At 39.4% G+C, this 22397-nt stretch overlaps 1 protein-coding gene across 1 annotated transcript in view; it reads left to right on the plus strand.

Annotated features, from left to right (window-relative positions):
- The first annotated feature begins 372 nt into the window (after positions 1–372).
- LOC124153795 (protein Skeletor, isoforms B/C) overlaps positions 373–22397 on the plus strand; it is a 79592-nt gene continuing 57567 nt past the window's right edge. The window contains exon 1 of the mRNA XM_046527155.1: positions 373–663. Coding sequence (XP_046383111.1) covers positions 600–663 — 64 coding nt within the window. The 5' untranslated portion in view covers positions 373–599. The remainder of the gene's footprint in view (positions 664–22397) is intronic.

The raw sequence follows: 22397 nt of genomic DNA on the forward strand, positions 1-22397 counted from the left end.
ATGACCTTCAGGTAAGTTTTTACACTACATGCAGAAGTCAGACGGTCAGTCTTCAGGTCAGCGTGCGATTTGCGTCCCTTTTCTCAGCAAGTTCCTCGGCCATGGACTCCCTCCTCAACATCTTCTCACCCTCTCCGTACTCCCAACCTCCATACTCACCCAATAACCTCCCTCCGTGCGACCTGCCCACCCACTCTCCCTCCCGCACTCACCTCACCCTCTACCCCCTCACCACCTCCCTCCCCCCCTTCTCATTTCCAAACCCCCCTTTCACCACACAAGACACTCCCCCGAGCCAAACCGTCCTTCCCACCCCTCCCTCGCCACCTCTCCTTCGCTTATAAAAGAGAGACCGTGGACCTAAAGCCGGCTTCGTTCTGTGAAACTCGTCCAGGCGCCCGGAAGTGACTCCCGACGCTGCTCCAAGCGTCCATACAATCGCACACCCAGCTAACACCTTAAAAGAAAAGGCAGGCGAGCAAGCAGCCAGGGTCGCCGTCGAGGCACGAGAGACCGCTTCTTGAAGAGGTGGTGGCCCTTCAGGAGAGGAGCCTGAAGTGTACCGCACGACACAAAACGAGCACGCCTTTGAGACGAAGATGGGGACTCACGGGGCGTCGCGGCGCCCTACACTCCTGGCCTTCGTCGCGGCCCTCTGTGCTCGTGAGTAATAGTTTAGATATCTTGCTGGGAGGGAGCAGCTGGATTCTGAGCCGAGTCCTGGCTCGTGCCAAACCTGCGGCCGCCGCGACGGTGGAATGCAGCTCGGGCGTGGAGTGGTTCTTTTTCTGCTCCGCGATCCGCTTAACCATTAGCATGAAACGCGCTCGCCTATGAAACGTTTCAATGAACTGTGATTGACTCCTATAAAAACATATAATGAAAATGGCATTATGAGCCGAAACCTGGGTCGGTTGGAATAAAAAAATGTGGAAATGGATAACCACTTTTCATTATGTTTATTACTAAAGATTTCTACCGAATTACGCCGGAAACTATATCTTTTACCGACAAAACGCCCATCATGGCTTTGGGAGAGATGAATGACTGGATCGAGATGGCTACAATAAAGTGCTCATACACTGTCATTAAAAGCATATCTTCTAGACGCTCCTATTACATACTGCTGCTATGTTGCTATAAATATCGGTTAACCCCTCTTGAAAGTTATAACATTAACTTAATCCTTACGTATTACTATCCAGATAAACACGCCTTCAGCATTTACGTAGCCAAGAATATAATTGAAGTGTTGTTTATAATGTAGTAAAAACATTGCTGACATGCAATAAATACGAAAATGGGATCTTAATTTAAGTGGTATTCCTCCTTAAAATAAGGTCATTCAGATATTGTTTGAAAAATATGCTTTCAATCACCGGAGAAATCTGCAATCGCTTAAAATATACAACTGGTTCTTTTTCAAAATTAATTCATATTTCAAATTGCGAGATAATGGTGGAACAATATCATAAATCGAACGTAAACGTTACAAACGATCAATTCATATGAACTTCAAAAATACTTTGGTAGCTCATGAATACTTATAATCTCTTTAAATAATATTTATAACGCGTGTATACCTTTCTACCAAGCACGTCTATTGTAATCTAAAAAGTACAACACTGATTTATTGATCAAAATAAATTTTAAATTGAAAAAATATAGAAAGTATGGCTCCCTTCATTTACTTGCCACAAAAGATAAATAATTTTAAAGCCATTTAAACAGTGCCGTACGACAGACTCATTCTGTGTTCTTCTATGTTCCTAATGTCCTGTTCTAGTTTTGCTCCCCTATTAATCATAAAACTCTCATTGATCATTATTAGCATTCAACACTCAGAAAATGACAGCACTCGTATGCAAAGTCACTTTATCAGGATCCATTAATATGCCGATTACTTCTAGCGAAGGAAAATGTATTAGTCAAAGGGAATGGCGCACACGAGTGAGCGGTGAGAGTGAAAACCTTCCAGGCGAAGAGTCGAGCTTCGTCAGCACGTCAACTACCCTTCTCTTCTAAATAAACTCAACAGAAAGTGAACCGAGTGGAAAGGTGCTCATTCCAAGCAATAGTCGTGAAATAGCTGCCGTTCATTATCTTTACCCAGACCTTCACTGAAACCGTTATAAAATCATCAATGTAAATCTTGATACCTCATGGACATATCCCTAGGCAGTAGGATTTTAGCCAGCATTAGAAGCTTTAGCTAGTAAATTATTCGAAGAATCCGAGATAGTCTCCTCTAATGTACGATAAACAGGAAGTTTTCAATTTTGAAAGTGCCTACGTCTTCTTAAGTACACAACAATATTGAGCAAGCATTAATTCACAACTAAATAAAAACTTGACAACTTCGTAAATAAAGAAAACCATAACTCCTGGTTCAGACGTGGATATGAAAAAGTCCCTTATTAGTACATTACAAAATGAAACAAAGTTTGCAATCATCTATCCAAGAGAGGCTTGCAAGCCTCGATATTAAGGCCATTAACGTATTTTTGTACAAAAATTCAATATTTAATTCTAAACGTTTAGGTATTCTTCCTGCCCTATAAATCACAATACAGAAAATGTTCTCTATACGAGTAAAAGAGGACACTCATCACATGCAGCCTTGTGATGGCCGGAAGGCCATTATACTGATATAGAAATTTACTGCAAAAAATTGACGTAGATATTCATACCAATAGTATTATACGCACTTCTTCCTTAAAGAACATGGAACCTAGCATATACGAAAATTCCGCGTACATTATTCACAAGAGAGCTATTGATCTGTTTCCTTAGGAAAGCCTGGAAATATGCGATAGTCGCTGAGCAGCACTAGGGATAAATATTGCCCTTAAGCTCAAGGTGAAATGTTGAATTTCTAATTAGGCAGAAAACCTTTCGTAAGAAAGATCAACCAAATTACCACCCAATCGAAAATAAAAATTAGACCAAGGCAAGAGAGTACTGTCGGAATGACGATAATATATCTACATCAAATGGGAATTTGTGGCTATCAGAATCGCAGGGGAACTTAGAGAAGACCTTAGACCAAAAAAATAAGCTAATTTTATAAACTTGGTGGGTAATAACAATTGTACCAAAATCTTATCGCCACAGGTAGGGAGTATTTTTGTTAAGGGCTTATTACTGTGAGCGCATAACTGCGTTAAGATCACACATTGGAGAAGTTCATTATCCTCTACAATCATGCATTAAAGCAGTCCAAGAACGCGAGTAGATTAATATAGCAACGTCCATCTTTATGTACAGTCACTCTAAAAAAAGTAAATAATGATCATCATTAAAAGCATGCTCATTTTCATGCCGAAACTGCCTTTCTTCTTTGCTACAGGCACTAAATCCCTAATGGATATATGGATTATATGTCTTTTTTACGTTCAAATAGAAAATCTAGACCATTCTAACACTCAATAAATAATCGTTTATTAACTGTGCCACCAACCTCATTAGCATCATAGTGGAACAATCACTCAAATCGTAAATCATACCCAAGCCGCTTGAAGGTGAAACATAATACATTTAATGAACCAAGATCAGACAGGCGTAATATTTTACCCAATCATCCAACATAAAATAATAGATTCGTGACACAAATCTCAAGATGCCGGCAGTCACTATTTCACCTCATTTGAGTTATCCCACGTGACTTAGTCCTTGTGCATCGAAAGTAGCTACTCTTGGTCTAACAGACTACGACGTGGAGACCTCGTGAAACTTCAACAACGTCCTCTGAGGTATAGACAACAACTCTGTCTCGTCAATAATTCCGAAATACTTCATCAACTCTACTATCTATGAGTACCAGTATACTAATTAAAAAAGGAAATGGTATCTCCACTCCATTTATCGGATGAATTAAAGATAAAACGAACTGATCTATCTTAACTCGTTAATACATTCTCCTTCCAGTGAGTGGATGCAGAAATCATCCAAAAAAATCTTTACCTGAGATTTTATTGCCAATTTTAATTGGTATTATTATACTCATTTTTTTGAAATTATTCACATACCGCCAATTAGCAGCTCACCTTGACCGAGGTACTCCATTATCAATCGATGACCGTAGCTGACGAACGTTTCATCTCCTCCAATTACAGATATTTTGGCCGCACGTCATATTAAACCATCGAATATATCAAATTAATGGTTAGCGATTTCACTCCATGGAATGGTGACATGATAGATTCAAAAATAAACATCGCTATATTCCACACAGTATTTATTGAAAACTCTACGAGTTACGATCTTTTTTGGTCATTATCGAGAGGTAACAGAACAAATCGATAGAAATACAGGGCGGTACATATACATGTGTAGGATATCATTGAATCTATCGAATATAACAGGTCAAAATGGCTCATCCAACAGGCTCAAGTAAAGGGAGGGAGGGAGAGGCAAAACTCAACTCATACCCGCCACCAGCGATGGGCTTTTTGAAATTTCCAAGAACAAGGTTCCCGCGCGGTGCCAAAAATAAGGACGATATCCCCCCAAGGAGCGGCAGTCCTGCAAGTTGGTGGATGAAAGGGTTGTCCAATCTAGCTCCCCACCGGCGGCGGCAGCAGGAGAAAGTGAGGGAGGAGGGCGAAAAAAGGAACAGCGGGGAAAGAGAGGGAGAAAGTAACGGTGCACCGTGAGGGATAAACAAATGCCGAACGACTGCGTCTCAAACGCGCATGCGATGGCCAGTAAAAACCGCGCGATTCCCTACTTTACACGGTGAGATTTATAGACAAGAGAGTTTAATCGGTTCGCATCCTCTAATTACATAAGTCTACGCGAATTAAGGGCGAAATAATGGGCTTTCAAAAAGTTTCCGAACGTAGCCAACCACTCGTTAAATATATATAGGTTATGTGTCGAGAGATTTGCCGCGCGCGGACGAAATCAAGGTCACATGTCCAGGAGCTCTCACTCGCCAGCCTGGTGAGACGACGAAGCGCGGCTGGAAGCTATGCAAGCTCCGATCACAATGTGTCTTTCCCGAATGTCAAGGGTTATAAGCGTTTGCCGGAAACTCCCGAGGACTTAATGCACGCTAGGAAAGTGAAAATAGCTTCCAGAAGTGCCATACTTAACCGCTGGGCTTTTCTCTCCCCCAGAGTGATTCTGTTATGCAGTTATACTCAATTAGAAGAAATCCATGTACCTCACATAGAAATTCTCTTTAACGCAACATTTATGCATTCAACAGTATTCATATCCTTTTGGATTCAGAGAGAATTTCTATATTCTCCGCCACTGGTTTACAATAAATATCAATTAGCCTTAAGATAAGGCCATTTATTAAAATTAAATACTGAGTTTTCAATGGAGGAATAGAAGGTACAGAATTTTTTGCTTTTTTATTTTTTCAATGAAATGCAGGAAATTATTTCCATCATTGACTTTTCATGAGTCAATATAATCTAAAAAATTGTCCTCACTTTGTAGTTGCATTACTTGCCCGTGATGAAGTTCATAAATTCTTAATTAGCACTTGGTCGTCCGAATTCTATAGTCATAACATTTAAATAATCATTAATATCATTGCAAATATATTTTCACTGAAATATTGGTGGTTAGTGTAACTGGGAAAACTGTTAAACAACGAATATCGTACATCGTTGCGAAATGAGCTAATACGTTTAATCGCCATTCTCTATTTATCTCTAATGCACGCAGTGATACTAATAATATTGAATATAATTAGAAGTATTAAGCTCTAAATCACTTAAAGGTCGGGATGAACTCCCCTACACCAAATATGGAACGCTAGGACTTCAGTTAAAGAGTTAAATCCAAGTTTTTCAGGCTAATTTTGACCACCCACATACAACATTCTATGCAAAAGATGTATATATTTGACCAAGTTAGAATTAATCTAAAAAAGTAATTTATATTGTAAAATATATCAGTACTTTGTAAGACATGATTTTTAAGCACCGAAAATTCAGTGAAGAAGTTGATTAACAAGAACGGGAGGCAAGACCATGACACTTCAAATTTCCCGAAGCCGGAATTGAATTCTTCCATCGGGCGATCAACCATTTCGACAATGAAAAGTCTTTTTTGCTCTCATTGTCGAAATGGCGAACATCCTGGAAGGTTCATTGACAGAAGTAGGTAGGTTGGAGGGTTTTCGCATCAGAAAAAGTTTCGCACTTCGATGTGTGAAAGCTTGATCTACTTCCAAAACCATGTTAAATGAACTACAAAAATATGTTTCCGAAATAATTAGTCTAACGTAAAACTTTCAATGAAAATCGAATATTTAATTTTGATAACTGCAATTGATGAATAGGATAAGAATGCACATTAGCCAGTGCTTAAAGATTACGTCGCCATCTTAATCCTAAGGCGTAGGTACCAATAACAATTACTATGGTGAATATCTGGCAGGGACTTAAAAACTTACATAACAAAAAAGTATTTAGGGCAGACTTCGAAATTATTTTTCTTCACACTTTAAATTCACATCATTTATTCTGAGGAAAAAAACTTAGGACTAAATATTTATGCACACGAAAGAATCTTTGATGTTTCTCTGGTAGAGGCATATTTTTCGAAATATTAACCTTCATCAGTGCCACAAAGTTGTACATATACTGACGAATAAGGGTATTTATTAAGTATTTATTCAACTTATACGCCTCAGTGTGTCATACTGCATTATTTTACCTGACTTCCTTTGCAAAATCGTAAGAAAATACGAGCAGCATACTAACATCGAAATAGGTAACAAATTTTCAAGTAGCCCTGATGTAAAATTTGATCGATTAGTAACTTGGAGTATTTTTTTTCTTTCGTATCTGTCACTTTTCGAGAAGTTTTCTCGCTACTTACTGCAACATAATCAAATTCAATAAAAGGCAACCCAAATTTGTGGACGTCGTAGTCAGAGACTCAGTAAGACACTTGATAATGAAGCATCACCGTTGAAACCGGCCCAGAATTAATGAATAATGGGTTCACAAATACCACAATTCAAATGACCTAAAACAAAATATAGGACTACATAGGAATCAAAAGCGTAAAAACACCAATAAACCAGAGATGTCCAGCTCCCGTTATGGTTCAAAATGCGATTACTTTTGAATTCGAGACAAAGAAACAAGGAATACGATGGGATTCTATCGTGACCCAGGAAGAACACAATGAAACTGGGGAAATAGACCGAAGGACGGAAAACAGAGGAATATCCAACGCGAGTTCCGTAGGTACTTCTCAATTCAGGAGCTGTTTAACGATGGATAAGTACAGGGATAGTACCACATTGTCCGAGAGCAGGAACCGTAAAAATAGGACTCCATAACAGCTTTGACACGAATAACAAATGATACCTAATGATCACATAAATGAACACAAAAAGCGAACAGCAGTAGCATCATACCATTATAAGGGAACGCGCATTCCGCTTCATTTACTTTTTGACACTTTTTCCGCGATAAAAAGAGCTAGAATTATGTTTGAAGCAAAAACAAAAAAGAATTCTCTTCAAACGGTATGATGTATCTACTCGACGTTGGTCAGATCTAGAATACACTGCGCCGGCAAAAAATATATCGCCTCATCAACAGCCGCAGTGTGATAGCGAGAAGTACTGTACCTGTAATTCGTAGGCACCCAGTGAGAGATTAGCGGGTAGGTAGGTACTTGAGACGGTGCCCACGGGGCTGATGGATAAGCCGGATACTGGAGATTCTTCCGCCAGACGATTACAGGAAGGGAAAGCCAGTCTCGGTGCCAGGAGTGAAATCCCAGCGCCATTGAGGAGGTCCGCAGACGCGGGGGATAAAACTTCGACTAACCGGATGAACGAGGTTTTCGTAGAATTATCGTTAAGGCTCCAGGAAAGCCAGCGCATAGAAAAACCCTTAAAAACACATCAACTAAACGTAGAAGAGGTATTTTCGTCTTGAAAACTCACCATAGTGGTAGAGGGACACCTCGGGAATCAGGAAGGGGATGGCGGCACCAGGGGTGCAGCTAGGAATTAAGGCTAGGGGGGGTTTTAGGGTAACTAATATTTAGGAGTGTGGGGTATTGCATACCCACCAGGGTAAGCAGGAGTTGTGGGGACCCTCCTCCAGAAAAATTTGAAGAATAATGGCTCAAAATGGAGAGTTTTACGGCTCTCTAAGGGATATTTGATAAATCCTAACACTATTCTATAAGTAATACTGATCCAAATAAGTAAAATGGATTAAACTTAAAAATTTCTCTGAGCTCTGGGGGGGGGTTTTATCCCCCAAACCCCCCCCCTCGCTGCGCCACTGGGCTGCACCATATTTTCACCACATAACACTTAAGCACCACAGCAACTTCAATGGACGATTCAGCTGGATCAAGACCTGAAAATGTATGGAAACGATTGTTTTATTTCATAAAGCATTAATATTTTTTGACCAAACACTTTGTCCCATGTCTTAAAGGAATTCTATTAAGAGAAGCCATAAGAATCCATTACAACTATTTTTTTTTTAAATAAAGAGTTCGCCATGATTTCGGCACAATTTTCAATCATCAGCCTATCTTGCCTGTAACAGACAAGATCTGAATTTACCGTCATAGCGATGCCTCAATAGGGTAGACACTGTAAACAGTACTAATAAATAATCGTTCGGGAACCTCCAAGAGCTATCAATCAAAAAAAGGTGGCTCAAGACCTTCACCCTCCATTAGGTGCACATTCTACTCTCAATACGGTTGGTGTGCGAAGCTTGCACAAGACACTATTATTCTCTACGGTACCTATTAAAATAACTTGATGATAATAATAAAATTATGTAAATGGTGCGGAATAGCTCGTTAATAAAAAAGAGAGTTCGGATTAATTTCACATATTACAACGGTCGTATTTAATAGGGTGAAAAGTTAACACCAAAAATTATAATTGTTGACTAAATTAATTTTTATGAATTAAAAAAACTGAATTGCGATTGTAATATTATTTGGCCTAAGAATATTTTTAAAAATGAGAAAACACACCGCAGATCGCAATATAAAATTCTACAAGGGTTATCAATACACCGCAGAAAAAAGTTTAACATTTTTAACTTGCAACACAAGCCATCGAAAACATCATCCAAAATAAAAAAATATATATAATGGATATGAATTTCCTAAATAATAAGAATAGAGGAAATTAAATTCCTTTAGAAACAACACACACGCACATGACGTAAGGGACAGCATGAAATTATTTTACTCTACCATTTGTAACAGTAAGAAAGCAAGAATTTCAGTAGAACTACGCCACCAACTGCGCATAACTATATTTCTGGATATTTTTATGTTTCAATGCGATAAAATCGCACGTTTTGAAGGTGCCTAGTCCAGACTGCAGATGTACCTTTGGACGATGAATTCTTCACCAAGGTCACTAATATTCTCACATCAATATAGTTAAAAAACTGACAGAAACGTATAGAATTTTGAAATGCTATAACGAATCGCTTAACTAAAAATCTAGAAACATGTTTACTCACTTCCAACTCAGTTTTAGTCACCATGAAAGTTACAAGCGTACCACTTGTGACCGCGCCAGTAGCTACTAATGAGTAATTTCTAAATACCTACTTTCACTCAATCCATGCATTCAACTTTCTTCTGAAACAACGTCAATCCACATGTCTTTTACTCACATGGAAGGCTTAGGCAAAATATGGGGTCAGATTATTTTGCTACTGATCATTGAATAAATTTCATGTTTTACGTATCATCATCGTCCAAGCCAAAATTTACTTAATTATAAAAAAAATAATCTATACATGTCAAGTAACTAATTCACACATATGATATGATCCAAATGGAACATGGTAAACCAACTTTTTATTCCATACTATAGTACAATTCAAGCTCCTCTACTAAGGTTATCTAGTCTCTAAAAAAAGAGCGATGTTTCTAGTACGACAGAGAGGACTAGTGTTATGCACAATATCGACATTGTATGCCCATTTTCACCCTTAAATATAATAAAAGGATGAAAGAAACCGATATAAGGAGGCTCAGAGACTAAACCTTCCACAGTTGTAAGGATTACGATACATTTACCTTTTACCGCACATAAACACGTAACAATTGTTACAAATTGCGGCATATCTACTTCTACATCTGCATAATACCCAGCGAGCTACCTCTAGGGTGTTTGGCATGGGGTGATCAATCACCAGCATGCAGCATGCAATTGAGTTAGAGTAGGTAGTAGGTATATCTCGAGGTAGGTAGATACAGAAACTGCTACAAAACTAAGTCTGTTACTATTGATAAGTATTTGACAGCGATGAATCGATCATGGCCATTGAATCCCTTTAATTAATCGTTACTCATATGTACTCCGTGATGGAACTTCAAGGTTGGTTTGGGATTCGTGAGGGTAGAGCTCTCCCCATGCAAGTGAGGGCCATACTTTCAGGGAAGGGAGGCCAGAGCTTTAAGAGCGATACAGAGAACATAATATTAGAGCCACATTATATTTCCAAGTCCGATAGAAGTGATAAATTAAGAGAGATGTTTTGCCGAACGGATAGATATGCGAATTCGTTTTTCCCCCGAACCATAAAGGACTTTAATAAACGTTAGGCACAACTTCGTTTGAGCACTTAATTTTTTTTTTTTTTTGCTGTAAACGGCTGGTGTCCTAACACCCCCTGCCACACGCCTTTTAGGCGGCTTGCGGGGTATTATGTAGATGTAGATGTAGAAGTCCTTTCCCTCGGTCAGTTCGCACCACGAGGATTTTTCTTGAGTGTCTGAAGGCTTCGAGATAACCCTGAAGTGACTTACTTCAGGGTTTCAGGTTTCAAGGCGGCTCTCCGCTCACCTATAGTAACTAAACTTCTTATTGAATCACTGAGTGACTTAGATAGAATACAATGATTATCAGGTGATGAAGAATCTTCGATTATAGAGGAATAGAGTCGGGTATAGAACCAATAACTCCTTGGTTCATAGTTTATCTCACCCACTGTACTACCAAGCTATTCTCAAGTACGCATAGGAAACAAAGTGATTGTCTTCATTTGGACAACAAAAATAGTGATTTCAATCACCTCACGAAATCGACTTCCCCAAATGAACGCCTCACGTTTCGGCTTTCCTTCCTTCCTCCCTCAACGGCACGGAGCAAAAACGATAGAGAGGATGAGGACGACGTTTTTGGTTTCCTTACACTTTCATCACTTAATGCCTTAAAATGGGCCAATCCACTTTCCACAGCTGCATCCGGAATTGATGTATCTTCCTGTCCTTCGCGAGAGAGGCGGCAAAGCAAAATTTGAAAAAGAGGCAGTGAAAAAAATACATGGGAGAAAAACTGCTTTCGTTCAAGGAAGTCCCGCCAAAAGTAAATTAAACGTCAAATTTGAGATGCACGGGGACTCTTTCACGATTCGAGACCGGCTTACGTTACGGCCGCAACTGTAAATACGTTTCTTAATCTCAAGCTGCACAAAATAATCATGCCTCGCACCGGGAACATCTAAATAAACATACGTAGGTTTCAGGGCACCAATGAGTGAACGAATTATACACCCACATAGAAATTTTATTTTTGGCAATTAGTCAATCATGAAAGCTACTTTACATGACAACCCTGGAAGCCAACGGGTACAAGTGCATTTTTATCATTTCGGAGATAAGTGAGTGCAGATAATTGTTGATAGGCTACACAATATAGTTGTGGCAAAGGGATACGAGAAAATCTCTGATAGGAATATATGTATAAAACCCTGCAAAATGCACCTTTCTAATATCGAATGCACACGTGCATCGATCATAACTTCAGCTGTAATGAGATTTATGAGATTCGTTTGCTTTCACTTTTATATGATCATATAACCAAAACAGATTATTATGTATCCCTTTACCAAAACAAATATTGTGTACCCCACCAACCATTACCTGCATTTATCTCCGAAATTATAAAAATTGCCCTTGTACCCCAAAGCCTATATGGTCCCCTCATATCATGTATCTTCATACAGCTTCCTATATATCAAAACCCAAAAACAATTAAGGCAAAATATCACCTCACACTTTGTGTTATAAGCAAGTTCCATTCAATATTATATAAAAACATAATCACATGAAAGTTACGCCACAACCAATACCATAAGGAAGGAGTCTCCAAAATACGGCTCGCGGGCCGGATCCGGCCCGCGGAAGGCTTTCATTCGGCCCGCGTACTAGTTTCAAGTATCGAATATCGTATACTTCAGTAATCGGCAAATTTGCTATCCGGCACGCGGGGTGATTCGAAACTTGGAATGTGGCCCTCGTGGCCTAGTATATTGGAGACCCCTTCCATAAGGTATAATCAGCATCCCAAAAAAAAACTGCTTTTCCACTTATCGAAGAATTCAGCGACCAAAACAAGCTTTTCACTGGTTACGGAATGTCACCAGTGCACACAAAAAAATCTGCATTCATGCGGCATTTTTATGAACGACCTCAATGAAAATGCGGCTCCGAGTACGTTTTCTTCTCTAACAAAGTCACGATGGAACTTCCTACAGTTGGCTAAGACGTGAATAAAGACTTCGCAAGCTGAACTATAAATAAGCGAACAGAGGCAGGAGACACAATCAACAGCGCGGCGGGTAGTAACAGGCGGTGAAGAGGTCGTGAGCGCAGGTCGTGATCGCGATTTTGAAATAAGAAGGGAGTGGTTGCTCTGCTAGAGAGGGAAGGCGGCCGGATAATTGGAAAAAATAATTATAATGAATAATAAGGTCGCGAGAGAGAAATGGTATGTCGAGAATGCGGATGCCACGATGGAATGGACTGAGATCCAAAAATATGAACAAAATTAAGCTATCCCTTAGCAGTGAAGATTATTCAGGTTTTGCACCGGGTTATATCCTCCATGTCTTCTTCTTCCAACGTTTCGACAAGCAACTCGCCCATCGTCATCAGGCATTCAGGAATTCAAAGAATCCGGGAAAGAATCAGACATTACACCAGTTAACAATCCCTTGTTGGTCAACGGAATCGCTTCCTCACTAAAAGATGCAATCGATTGCGAAATATTAGTAATCGTTTTTCCATAAGAGATAGTTCAACAGTGAGCGTGATAGCCCAGTGGGTTAAGCGCATACCTTCTGATAAAAGGGTCTTGGGTTCACCTCCCGAGTGAAGCCTTCCTACACCCATTAACAAAAGCTTCCAAGTGCGAGGTGGCCCGGGAAAGGAACTGGCCCTCTTCCCCACATGTGCGAAAATTCACACCCCCAGTGCTTAGTTAGTGGTGAGCTCTTCCTTCGCCTATCCCAATTAAACTTCGTAGTGAATCACAGAGTGAGTGAAATAGTATACACTGGTAATCACGTGATGAAGAATCCTCAATCATGCGTAGATGGACATTCTCTTTACACCCGATACTCACTTTATCATTGCGGTAGTTGGTCCCTCCACCAACCCGGACCACTGACGACACAACGCTTGTATTTTCACCTGAGCAGCCTATGCACGACATATTTTTTTGTTTGAGAGTGAATCATGATAAATGTAATACTGGTGGTCCAGGGAAACCTCCTCAAGATCACTTCTGAAAAACGTTGTGACGTAGAGACCAATATTTGTCCCTTGCAACGCATATACTGTTAACAAGATCGAACATAAGCTGTCGGTCGTCTCCTCCAAATACCATACCAATATATCCCTAACACTTATTTCTACCGCACCCAACCAATCATGCAAGTAAATACTAAGTTTATAATTGCGGAACACCTTCAGAATTACAAGTTGAATTGGAATTCTTTAAAATTGGGAATGCCAAAAATGACAAAAGGATATGACAATGCATAATCCGTTGAGACTCTTTACACCATTTTTTTATGCTCTACAGATAATTTTTCGGAATTTCTGTACACTAGTTACCGAATATCTAGTCCGGGGGTCACAATACTTGGTGCACCAGTAAAACCTTACGAACCTTTAGACAAAAATTACACGCATGTTAAATAACAGTTGAACATATAGCCACAGTAAAATGTACATTATATTAGATTTATTCAGCCAAAGTTTTCTCTGGGAAGAAAAAGTTGAATGAGTTTAGGTCTGTAAAAGTGCTTCATTTTTCTCTCTCTAGACCTTTAAAACCTTCGCGCTGTATTTGTACACCCGCATGTGCATTGAAGAACCGAAGTGCATTTTAATTTCTAATAAAACCCGCGACGAGAGAAAATTATGAAGAGCCAAGTATCGTTGCATCTGAAGTAACAATCCCGAGTACGTGGGATGCTAATGAGGAAGAAACTTTCTGCTCTGCAGCGAAATGACTCCAAGTTGACCGAGTTGGATCCCGAGTTCCTTTTTTCACCGTCGTGCAAACCAACTGCTTCATGCCTGAGAGGAGAACAGAATAGGTAGGCTCCCACTCACTTACTGCTCTCGAAAGATGGAAAAGCGAGGCATGTAAATAGGTTCATACGACCCAAATTGTGTTTGAGGAGAAGGGGATCCACTAAAAAGACTAAGTGATGGGGTGGAGGAAATGCTATACGACACGTGCTAAGGAATGGATGAGAAAAAAATTAATGGACATAAAGTTTTATTTTTATGGTATCTTTTCTGAAGAAAACGTTCTCACGCGTTGCTGGAAATATGCCATGCAAAAGTTCTAAAAACATTTATAAAGTCACAGGATACTAACTTTGGCCAGTATTAAACGTCCACCTATGTATAGAAAAGAGACTTTCAGTAATTTTTTATGGAAAATAAAATGCAGAAATCATCGCACTAACGGTAAATATTTAATATTTTAGAACTTCATTATATTTACAGAACGTTAAATTAAATGTAGTGTACTACAATCTTAATAAGTACCAAGAATGGGGCCGTAAAAGCTTAGTTAATAAGAATAGTCAAATGATATTTGTACACTAGCTTTTATCTGGGCTCACTATTTCTGAAGCAATTCACCACGTTAATAGAAATACACATTGTATGAGAGATGGGGTTTCAGACACCTTTGTGAGTTGGGAAGGAGGACTTTAAAGAGTGGGATCGGGAAAAGACTCATCAAAAGATAGAGAGAGAGAGAGCACCGGCTCTTGCATTTCTCCCCGGGATGTTTCCTAATATGCATCTTAATCGGAGCGGAGTTCTCCTGACGAAAGGCGAGTTGTTTGGTCGGGAAGGAAATGGAAGGAGATACGCTCGGCGAGGCCTTTTTACAACGTCTCGAGAGGGTGCAGGGAAAAAGAGAAAAAAAAAATAACGAGCATAGAGAGAAACACACATACACCCACACAAACGTGCTGCTGGGAGTCGTTTTGAATTAAGAGGGTAAATAAGGAGATGCATGTGGAAGAAGAAAGGAGCTTCCGTAATGGCGTTGGAATTGAGGCCGGAAGGGGGAGAGAGAGGGGAGAAAGAGGGGGGAGTTGCATAAAAAGATTTGTCTTCTTAAAGAAGAGGCCCTGAAGGAGGTGAAAATATGGAGTCGGAGTGGGAGAACGAGGAAATATCACTAATTGTAAGTGAGGAGATAGGCTATAGGATTATAACCGAAGGGAAGTCTCGGGATGAATATGCGACATCTACATGACACGAGATCTTATAAAAATAATGCTTGTGGCGCATGAAAGGAGAAAACGTTTTTTCGTATAATAACTTTACTTTCTAAAAATGTTTTCGCGATGAGGTGATTGTATAATTAAGACTATACAGTTCCTCCGTCGAAGATAAAGGTCTTTTTTTTATAATTTAATTTTTTTATTCCTCTGCGATGATCCAAGGAAATTTATCATGTAACAGTGGGGCATGAACAATCTACATGCATAAAGAACGGATAGTCGTGCTACAATGAATCAGAGTAGATCAAAAGAAAATTACTCTTAAGTTCAAATTTCCACAAACTTTCCTCCGCGTAACACACGAGTCAATGGAGGGAGACGTACAAAAGAATTTCGCGGAATTCTGCGACTGTCTCTCCATAAGCTCGCACAATATTTCGCAGTAGATTTACGCATGATCCCTGAATTCATGTCCTCATGCCAGTGTTCGAAAGTTTTAAGCCGATCGCATTACGATTATGAATGTGTTCGTATACAAAAAATATCTATACGATACATAAATCATAAAAAACAATAGTAATGCATGGGACTTAAAATTAGTATTTTTTTCTAAATTTATAGCTTAAATTAGAAGGTTAATAATATCAGTCAATCAAGATAGGTCATTCACCTGGACGGATTTCACTTATTTGGCCCTGAAAGGTATGAGAAACCACGTCTCCGTCAGCAACCAATTAATTCGTCCATTCATGGAAAAAAATATGGACCAACAGGTTTTTTCACATAGGGCCGTTCTTAGAATTCCAAGTTCTCTTTGATGGATGTAATTAATGGCGTGTATCGAACAAGAACCACATTGATTTCGCTTCATGAGCTTGCGATCGAGACGGCTGGAGCATCATTAAATCCGCCCTATCGTTACCAATCGACCACCATACCGCAGGACACCAGAATTTGCTTAAAAATTTTAACTCGAATTCAGAAGTTCCAAAAATAAGCTCATATCGGAATGCTTTCACTGAATCGCCTCCACTTCACGGGGAACAATCTCCTTAATTTTCCCGCGGTCTCGAATGTGTGAGAAGATGGCAAGACAAAACGCATTCAAAAGACCGGCAATGGACAAAAAAGAAAGTGCAGGAAACCTTCGATCCATATTTCAGTTGATTAGTATTTCCGCAATGCAAAAAAATTTTTGGAAAAATAGGTCTAGCGATGACTGATGTTCCAGCGACGGGAAGATCACCTACTGGGAGAGTCGTTATACCACGTACCTACGTCAAGAGAAATATGGTTCTTAAGATGGGACTGACAAAGATCGGACCAAAACTGTTGGGGAATGGATGAAGACGGGATATATAAATTTAAAAAAAAGAACGCACAAGTGTGCACGCACTCTTTTAGCCGAGAGAAAGTTCGCGATTGGTGGGAAAGGGAAAGATGGTCATGTTGGTGATGGTGATGCGGCGATTGCCGCCTCGACTTAGTGACTTTCGATCATCCTAGTTCCCGCTGAAACACCGGAAATAACGGCCTTCCTCCACTTATGTATGAGGCTTTAAAAACTCCATATCTTCCTTGAGAACATCCTTGCTTTCGCATTCTCCGCCAAAAGGAACCTTTGAGATACGCGCCCTCCGAACACTCTTCCACCGCACAATAGCATCAACCCCTTTCATCTACATAATATCCCGCAAGCGGCCTCGATAGGCGTAGAAAAAGTAATATTTATTGACGGAAACGTCTCGTTTTCAACCTGGTCCTTGGTGTACATTTTACCCTCCGTAACAATACTAAAGAATCAATTCATATTAAGGTAACTCAAAAACAACCATTGCTCATCATAAATCATCGTCTTACTCGGAATTGCATATAGGCTTATTGATACTCCTCAGTCTCTCATTTTTGCCAATATAATCAAACAGGCATGGTAATAAGAGAATTATTAATCGATGAACGATACTTTGAAAATGAATCATCGACACGCTCTCCCGCTCCGCAGACATTTCGACATTCGATTCTTAAATCATTCACCGATCTACCACTATAATTCGACATTAGTGCACTTTAGTGCGTTAATTTCCATCAAAGTATGTCACGGAGGAGTGCGCTCAAAAATAAATATGGGTACATCATCGAAGTCTTGGGATGGAAATGCCATCCAAGTCTTAGGTCCTTAGCCAAAAATCAATACGATAAATAAAAATCTTCTTAAGCCTCTCCATATACGACAACTAATGCTTTACGGTCTTGTACTTATTTGACGCCATGTAAGTGATGATACTAATCATTAAATCTGGGAAAAATCTTGCTAAAATTAACAGAAAAACATGAAAATGAAATTACAAACACTTTTTCAACACTTGATTAAGTGCAATGATTTTAACAGCCGCGGAATCATTGAGTTCTTAATGACGCCTTATTGGCTGACACGTATCTCGGACTTTGTCTGCTTCTAATTTGAGCTATTTTGCTTTACTTTACTCAAGACCAACTTCAACCACATCTAGCCAAACTCATTTAACTTCAATCAATTAATTTTTTGGAAACAAGAAGGAAAGCCATTTAAAAGAAAGATCTACGAACTAGGCTTGCTTTTTGCTACAAAGGTTCATACACTTGGACTTGGAGATGGTTAAATGTATGAGTCGAGCCACCCAATGGCAGCGAGTTCCATCTAGCCTAATTTCTCATCCCTCCAATCTCTCTCCTCCCATTCTTCTCCTCCGATGGGACCCCATACCACCAATATTCCCTTCCTTTAAACCATCCCGAGTGAAAGTTGCCCCCTCACTCAATATAGCGAGCATGGAACATGCATACTGCGACCTTATAAACTATAAGCACCTAATCATCTATCACGGCAATATTCAGTGTGTCAAGTCGACGAGTAGGATCACCATATCTATGACAGCATGGGTGGGATAGGCAAGTTGCAGCGGGCGCAACAGTTCTTTCCTATTTCCTAAGAGCAAACTGGGGTGCTTTAAGAAGCAAGTAGATATTGTTTTCGGATGCACATGGATACTGAGACGTGTGTGGTCTTCTCATGATCGATTTCAATTCAAAAAAACATTGATCCGAAGAGATTTTCATATATTATTCACTTTCATTGACATGCTTCTCACATTACACGAGAGAGTACTGAAAATTGATAAATATATTTCCGCGAAATGATTTCAGAATACTCAGCATAATCTTTCACGAACCCGAAGATAATGAATTATTACAAAAAGTTATTGTATGGAAAAATTATTTATATCTTAAGAAATCAATATTTTATAACAGAGAACACCAGCCTATAGCATTCTATCCTTTCCTGCTGATATTAAATAGTAAAAAAATGACTTCCTACAGACGTAGATACATAAAAAGGGCTATAGAGAACTAATAATAAATATAAATAGACTTTAAGAATCCTACACTAATATAACCTGATGCCTAAAATTTAACTCGTAGAAGGTGATCATGTCTTAACTTTTCATTAATACTTAACTTAATTTCTCTTTGGCTGAGTTGTACGGATTGGTATCTCCGTTGCACCATATCAACATCAAGGAAGTCAATCAGTCTCGTATCCAAGAAGACAGCATTTCTTAAGTTACAAAGCAAGAAAAATAACCTTGCAAAACCCTTAATGCCTGCTTGGTAATTAGTTCAAGCTTTGAAACAATCATTTTTCACAGTTATTAAAGTTTTCACGAATAATTAGCTAAAAAAGACGTTCTTTGATAAAATAATAATGATTTTTAAGGTGAAGATAGCAATTAACTAATAGATTAAACGAAATGTTGATGAAATAACTATATTATCACAGTCTACTCAAATTAATTTTCTTCGTTCCAAATATTACTTATTTAAACTCTAGTATAGGAAGGTACTTAGGACTTTTACTCCACGGCGATAGAGGTATTATCCACAAAAGTTAAGAGTCGATTACTAGGATGATTACATGGGCGTACCCAGCGGGGGAGTAGGGGGGGCGTACCCAACTGCCCCCCCTCCCTAGAAGCGAAAATAAATTTAGTTCAAAACAAAACTTATGAACAAATGTTCCTTTTTAAGAAAAATGATATTAGTATAAAACATGGAATTAAAATAAAAATCATTATTTTTTCACGCAAATAATTAAAAAATAATAAATTGCTGAGATAATTTCCTTAAAATTTTGGTTTCATTAACTTTTTCTGTGCAAAAAAGTTACAACTTGAACGACCAAAACTATTTCTGCCCCCCCTATTATTGATTCTGAGTACCCCAATGGATGATTACCTATCATTTATCGGTGGACGAATACTCCCTACGGCCTGACGGAAACTTCCTTTCCAACGCACATCACAACCGCAACACCATGCGGCAAACATCCTCCTCGCAGACGGGTCGACACAAACTATCGGTTAACGTTCCGTTAAATAACGGTCAATCACTCCACACGATGGAGCCCTCTCGACCGTCGACGATTAAATACCGATGTTTAACCCACGTCGAGGGAGCAGTTTCGATAGATTATTGATAGTTTCCCTCCTAGGCTCATCCCTAGCCCCAACGCCATCCGGCGCGAACACCTTTCTCTCCCACAGGTCCACTCGGGTTGTCTGCTTGCCCCCTCCCTTACGACGGAACCAAAACCTCTTTCCCTCCGCTGATCTCTCTCTCTCTCTCTCCCTTGCTACAGCCATCTCATCCTCTCCCAGCGTACAGACTGCCAACTCCTCCGGGCCTAGCCTCATCCTCCGCCCTTCTCCGCACATCCTCCCGCGTCCTGTAGAATGTAGGTGACCTTCAAAGCCGATTTCCAAGGCGCTTACTTTCGCCCCTTCGGATTGCCCGGATTTCGCCGCCTCGGCGTCGTCAAGGGGGGAGGGTCTCTCATTTTTTTTCTCTTTCCCTCGCTTTCTTGTTTGAATACTCACTTGCTCGCTCCGAAACGCCTCAACGACTAATCATCCTGCTACTGTGTCTGGACGGAGGTTTGAATAAATGGACCTCGAGTAATCATGGCTAAAACTGGCGCCCACGCCATAGACTCATCTATATGTGGTTTTTATAACCTTCGCGGTCCATATGTTGTCAATCAATAAAACATATGGGTAAACCAGCGTCTTATTGTTTAAAATCATCGTTTCTTCCAAAATTCACTAACTCTTGGTTTACCATGTGGTATTCCATTATTAGTTTTTCCTGGATATACACAATTGCTTATACCACTATTTTTTTATATAAGAGCGCGACCCGGGTTTCGATGAATAATCATCATCATCAGGCGCTAATTATGATTTTTTTATCTTATTGTTACCTATAGGTTATTGTTACCATCCTTTTCCCCTATTCTGGCGTCCGTTTTAAAATTCATCGAGTAACTAGGTAACAATAAGGTAAACAAATCATAATTAGCGCCTGATGATGATGATTATTCATTTAAACCCGGGTCGCGCTCTTATATAAAAAATAAGTGGTTAAAGTAATTGTGTATACCCAGGAAAAACTTATAACGTTTCTTCCCCCCTGCCGAGGGCCTTTTCTGGACTAATGTTATGGCACATTAGTCCAGAAGACAGTAACTTATGATTCTATGACTAACTCTATGACACCAACTAATGAAACTAATGACACATTAGTCTCGAAGAGTTCCCCGGAAGATGATAAGAAACGTTGACTTTAAAATCACAAGACTCGGGTTTAAACAAAACGTATCTATCGCCGGCTTCGATGGCTGCGGGGCAAAGTCCTTGCCTGCCACACAGGAGGTCGAGGGTTGGAGTCCCGCGTGGGTTAGGTTACCCCAGTTCAGAGCATACATCGTTCGTGTTTAATTGCTAAGTTAAATACCCCGATGTAGAAGGCCAGTAGTGCTATTTTCGGTGGTACAGGAATAAATTGATATTTAAAAATTCCCCTAGTTCAATGGTCGTAAAACTCCCTATCATTCCAACATCCCCATAGCTTATTCCTTATGGTGGGATTCGTGTGGATTGGCAGAACAAAATAATATTATCAAAAAAATATCTCAGCCACAATTATTCTCAAACTTCGTTTTCACGAATGGAAATATATTACTGCTATTGGAATAAATAAGTATATCCTGACCCAATGTGCTGATTTCTCGCACTAGCAAATAAATTCCCAAAATCAAAATAAATAGGCTTCAAAACAACAGAATCGGGACCAACACAAAAACATATTTTTACAAATTATAAAAGTACAAACCTTGGATATGCGAATCTTTAATGAACAAATGAAGCACAATTTTTCTACCATTTTTGCCATTGTTGTCATTTTTATCAAGTAATGCCATTCATTGGCTATCGTTTGCATTTCAATAGTGTATTTACGCCGCAAAATTAGTCAGCACATTAATAATTCCCAGGTTTTACCGTACAATTCAGTTTGAAATATTGTTTATCCTAGCCAAAAAGAGCAAATTTCGAAGTACCGACGCATCAGTGGAATCAACAATAACAGCATTAAACCATCAGAGTGAATTCACCGAAATAAAAATCAAAGATTTTTGGAGAGGAACACACAGCATCAAACAATTTTCATTCTCATACGCCTTTATCAGCCATAACCAACAACAAAACTACAGCAAAATGAATGATTTCACGTAGTGTTTTCAATTGTTATTCAAAAATTCTTTATGATCAACGACAATTCTAACCTGGATCTATCAATTCATACTTCCACCACCAACCGTATCGAAAAAAAACACCTCGAAAACGCAAAATTTTCATTTTCATCGAGCTTATAGCGATTATTACATGCCGACACGCCGCTTCCACGGTCAGCGGCAAGGTGCACCCACACGGCAAACTTTCTACTAACGTATTTACGTGTCACTGGCGCAGGAGGTTGATGGCAAAAACCTCCCGTTCGCAAAAT

Source organism: Ischnura elegans, chromosome 2 (genome assembly GCF_921293095.1).
Source record: "Ischnura elegans chromosome 2, ioIscEleg1.1, whole genome shotgun sequence".
Taxonomy (NCBI): domain Eukaryota; kingdom Metazoa; phylum Arthropoda; class Insecta; order Odonata; family Coenagrionidae; genus Ischnura; species Ischnura elegans.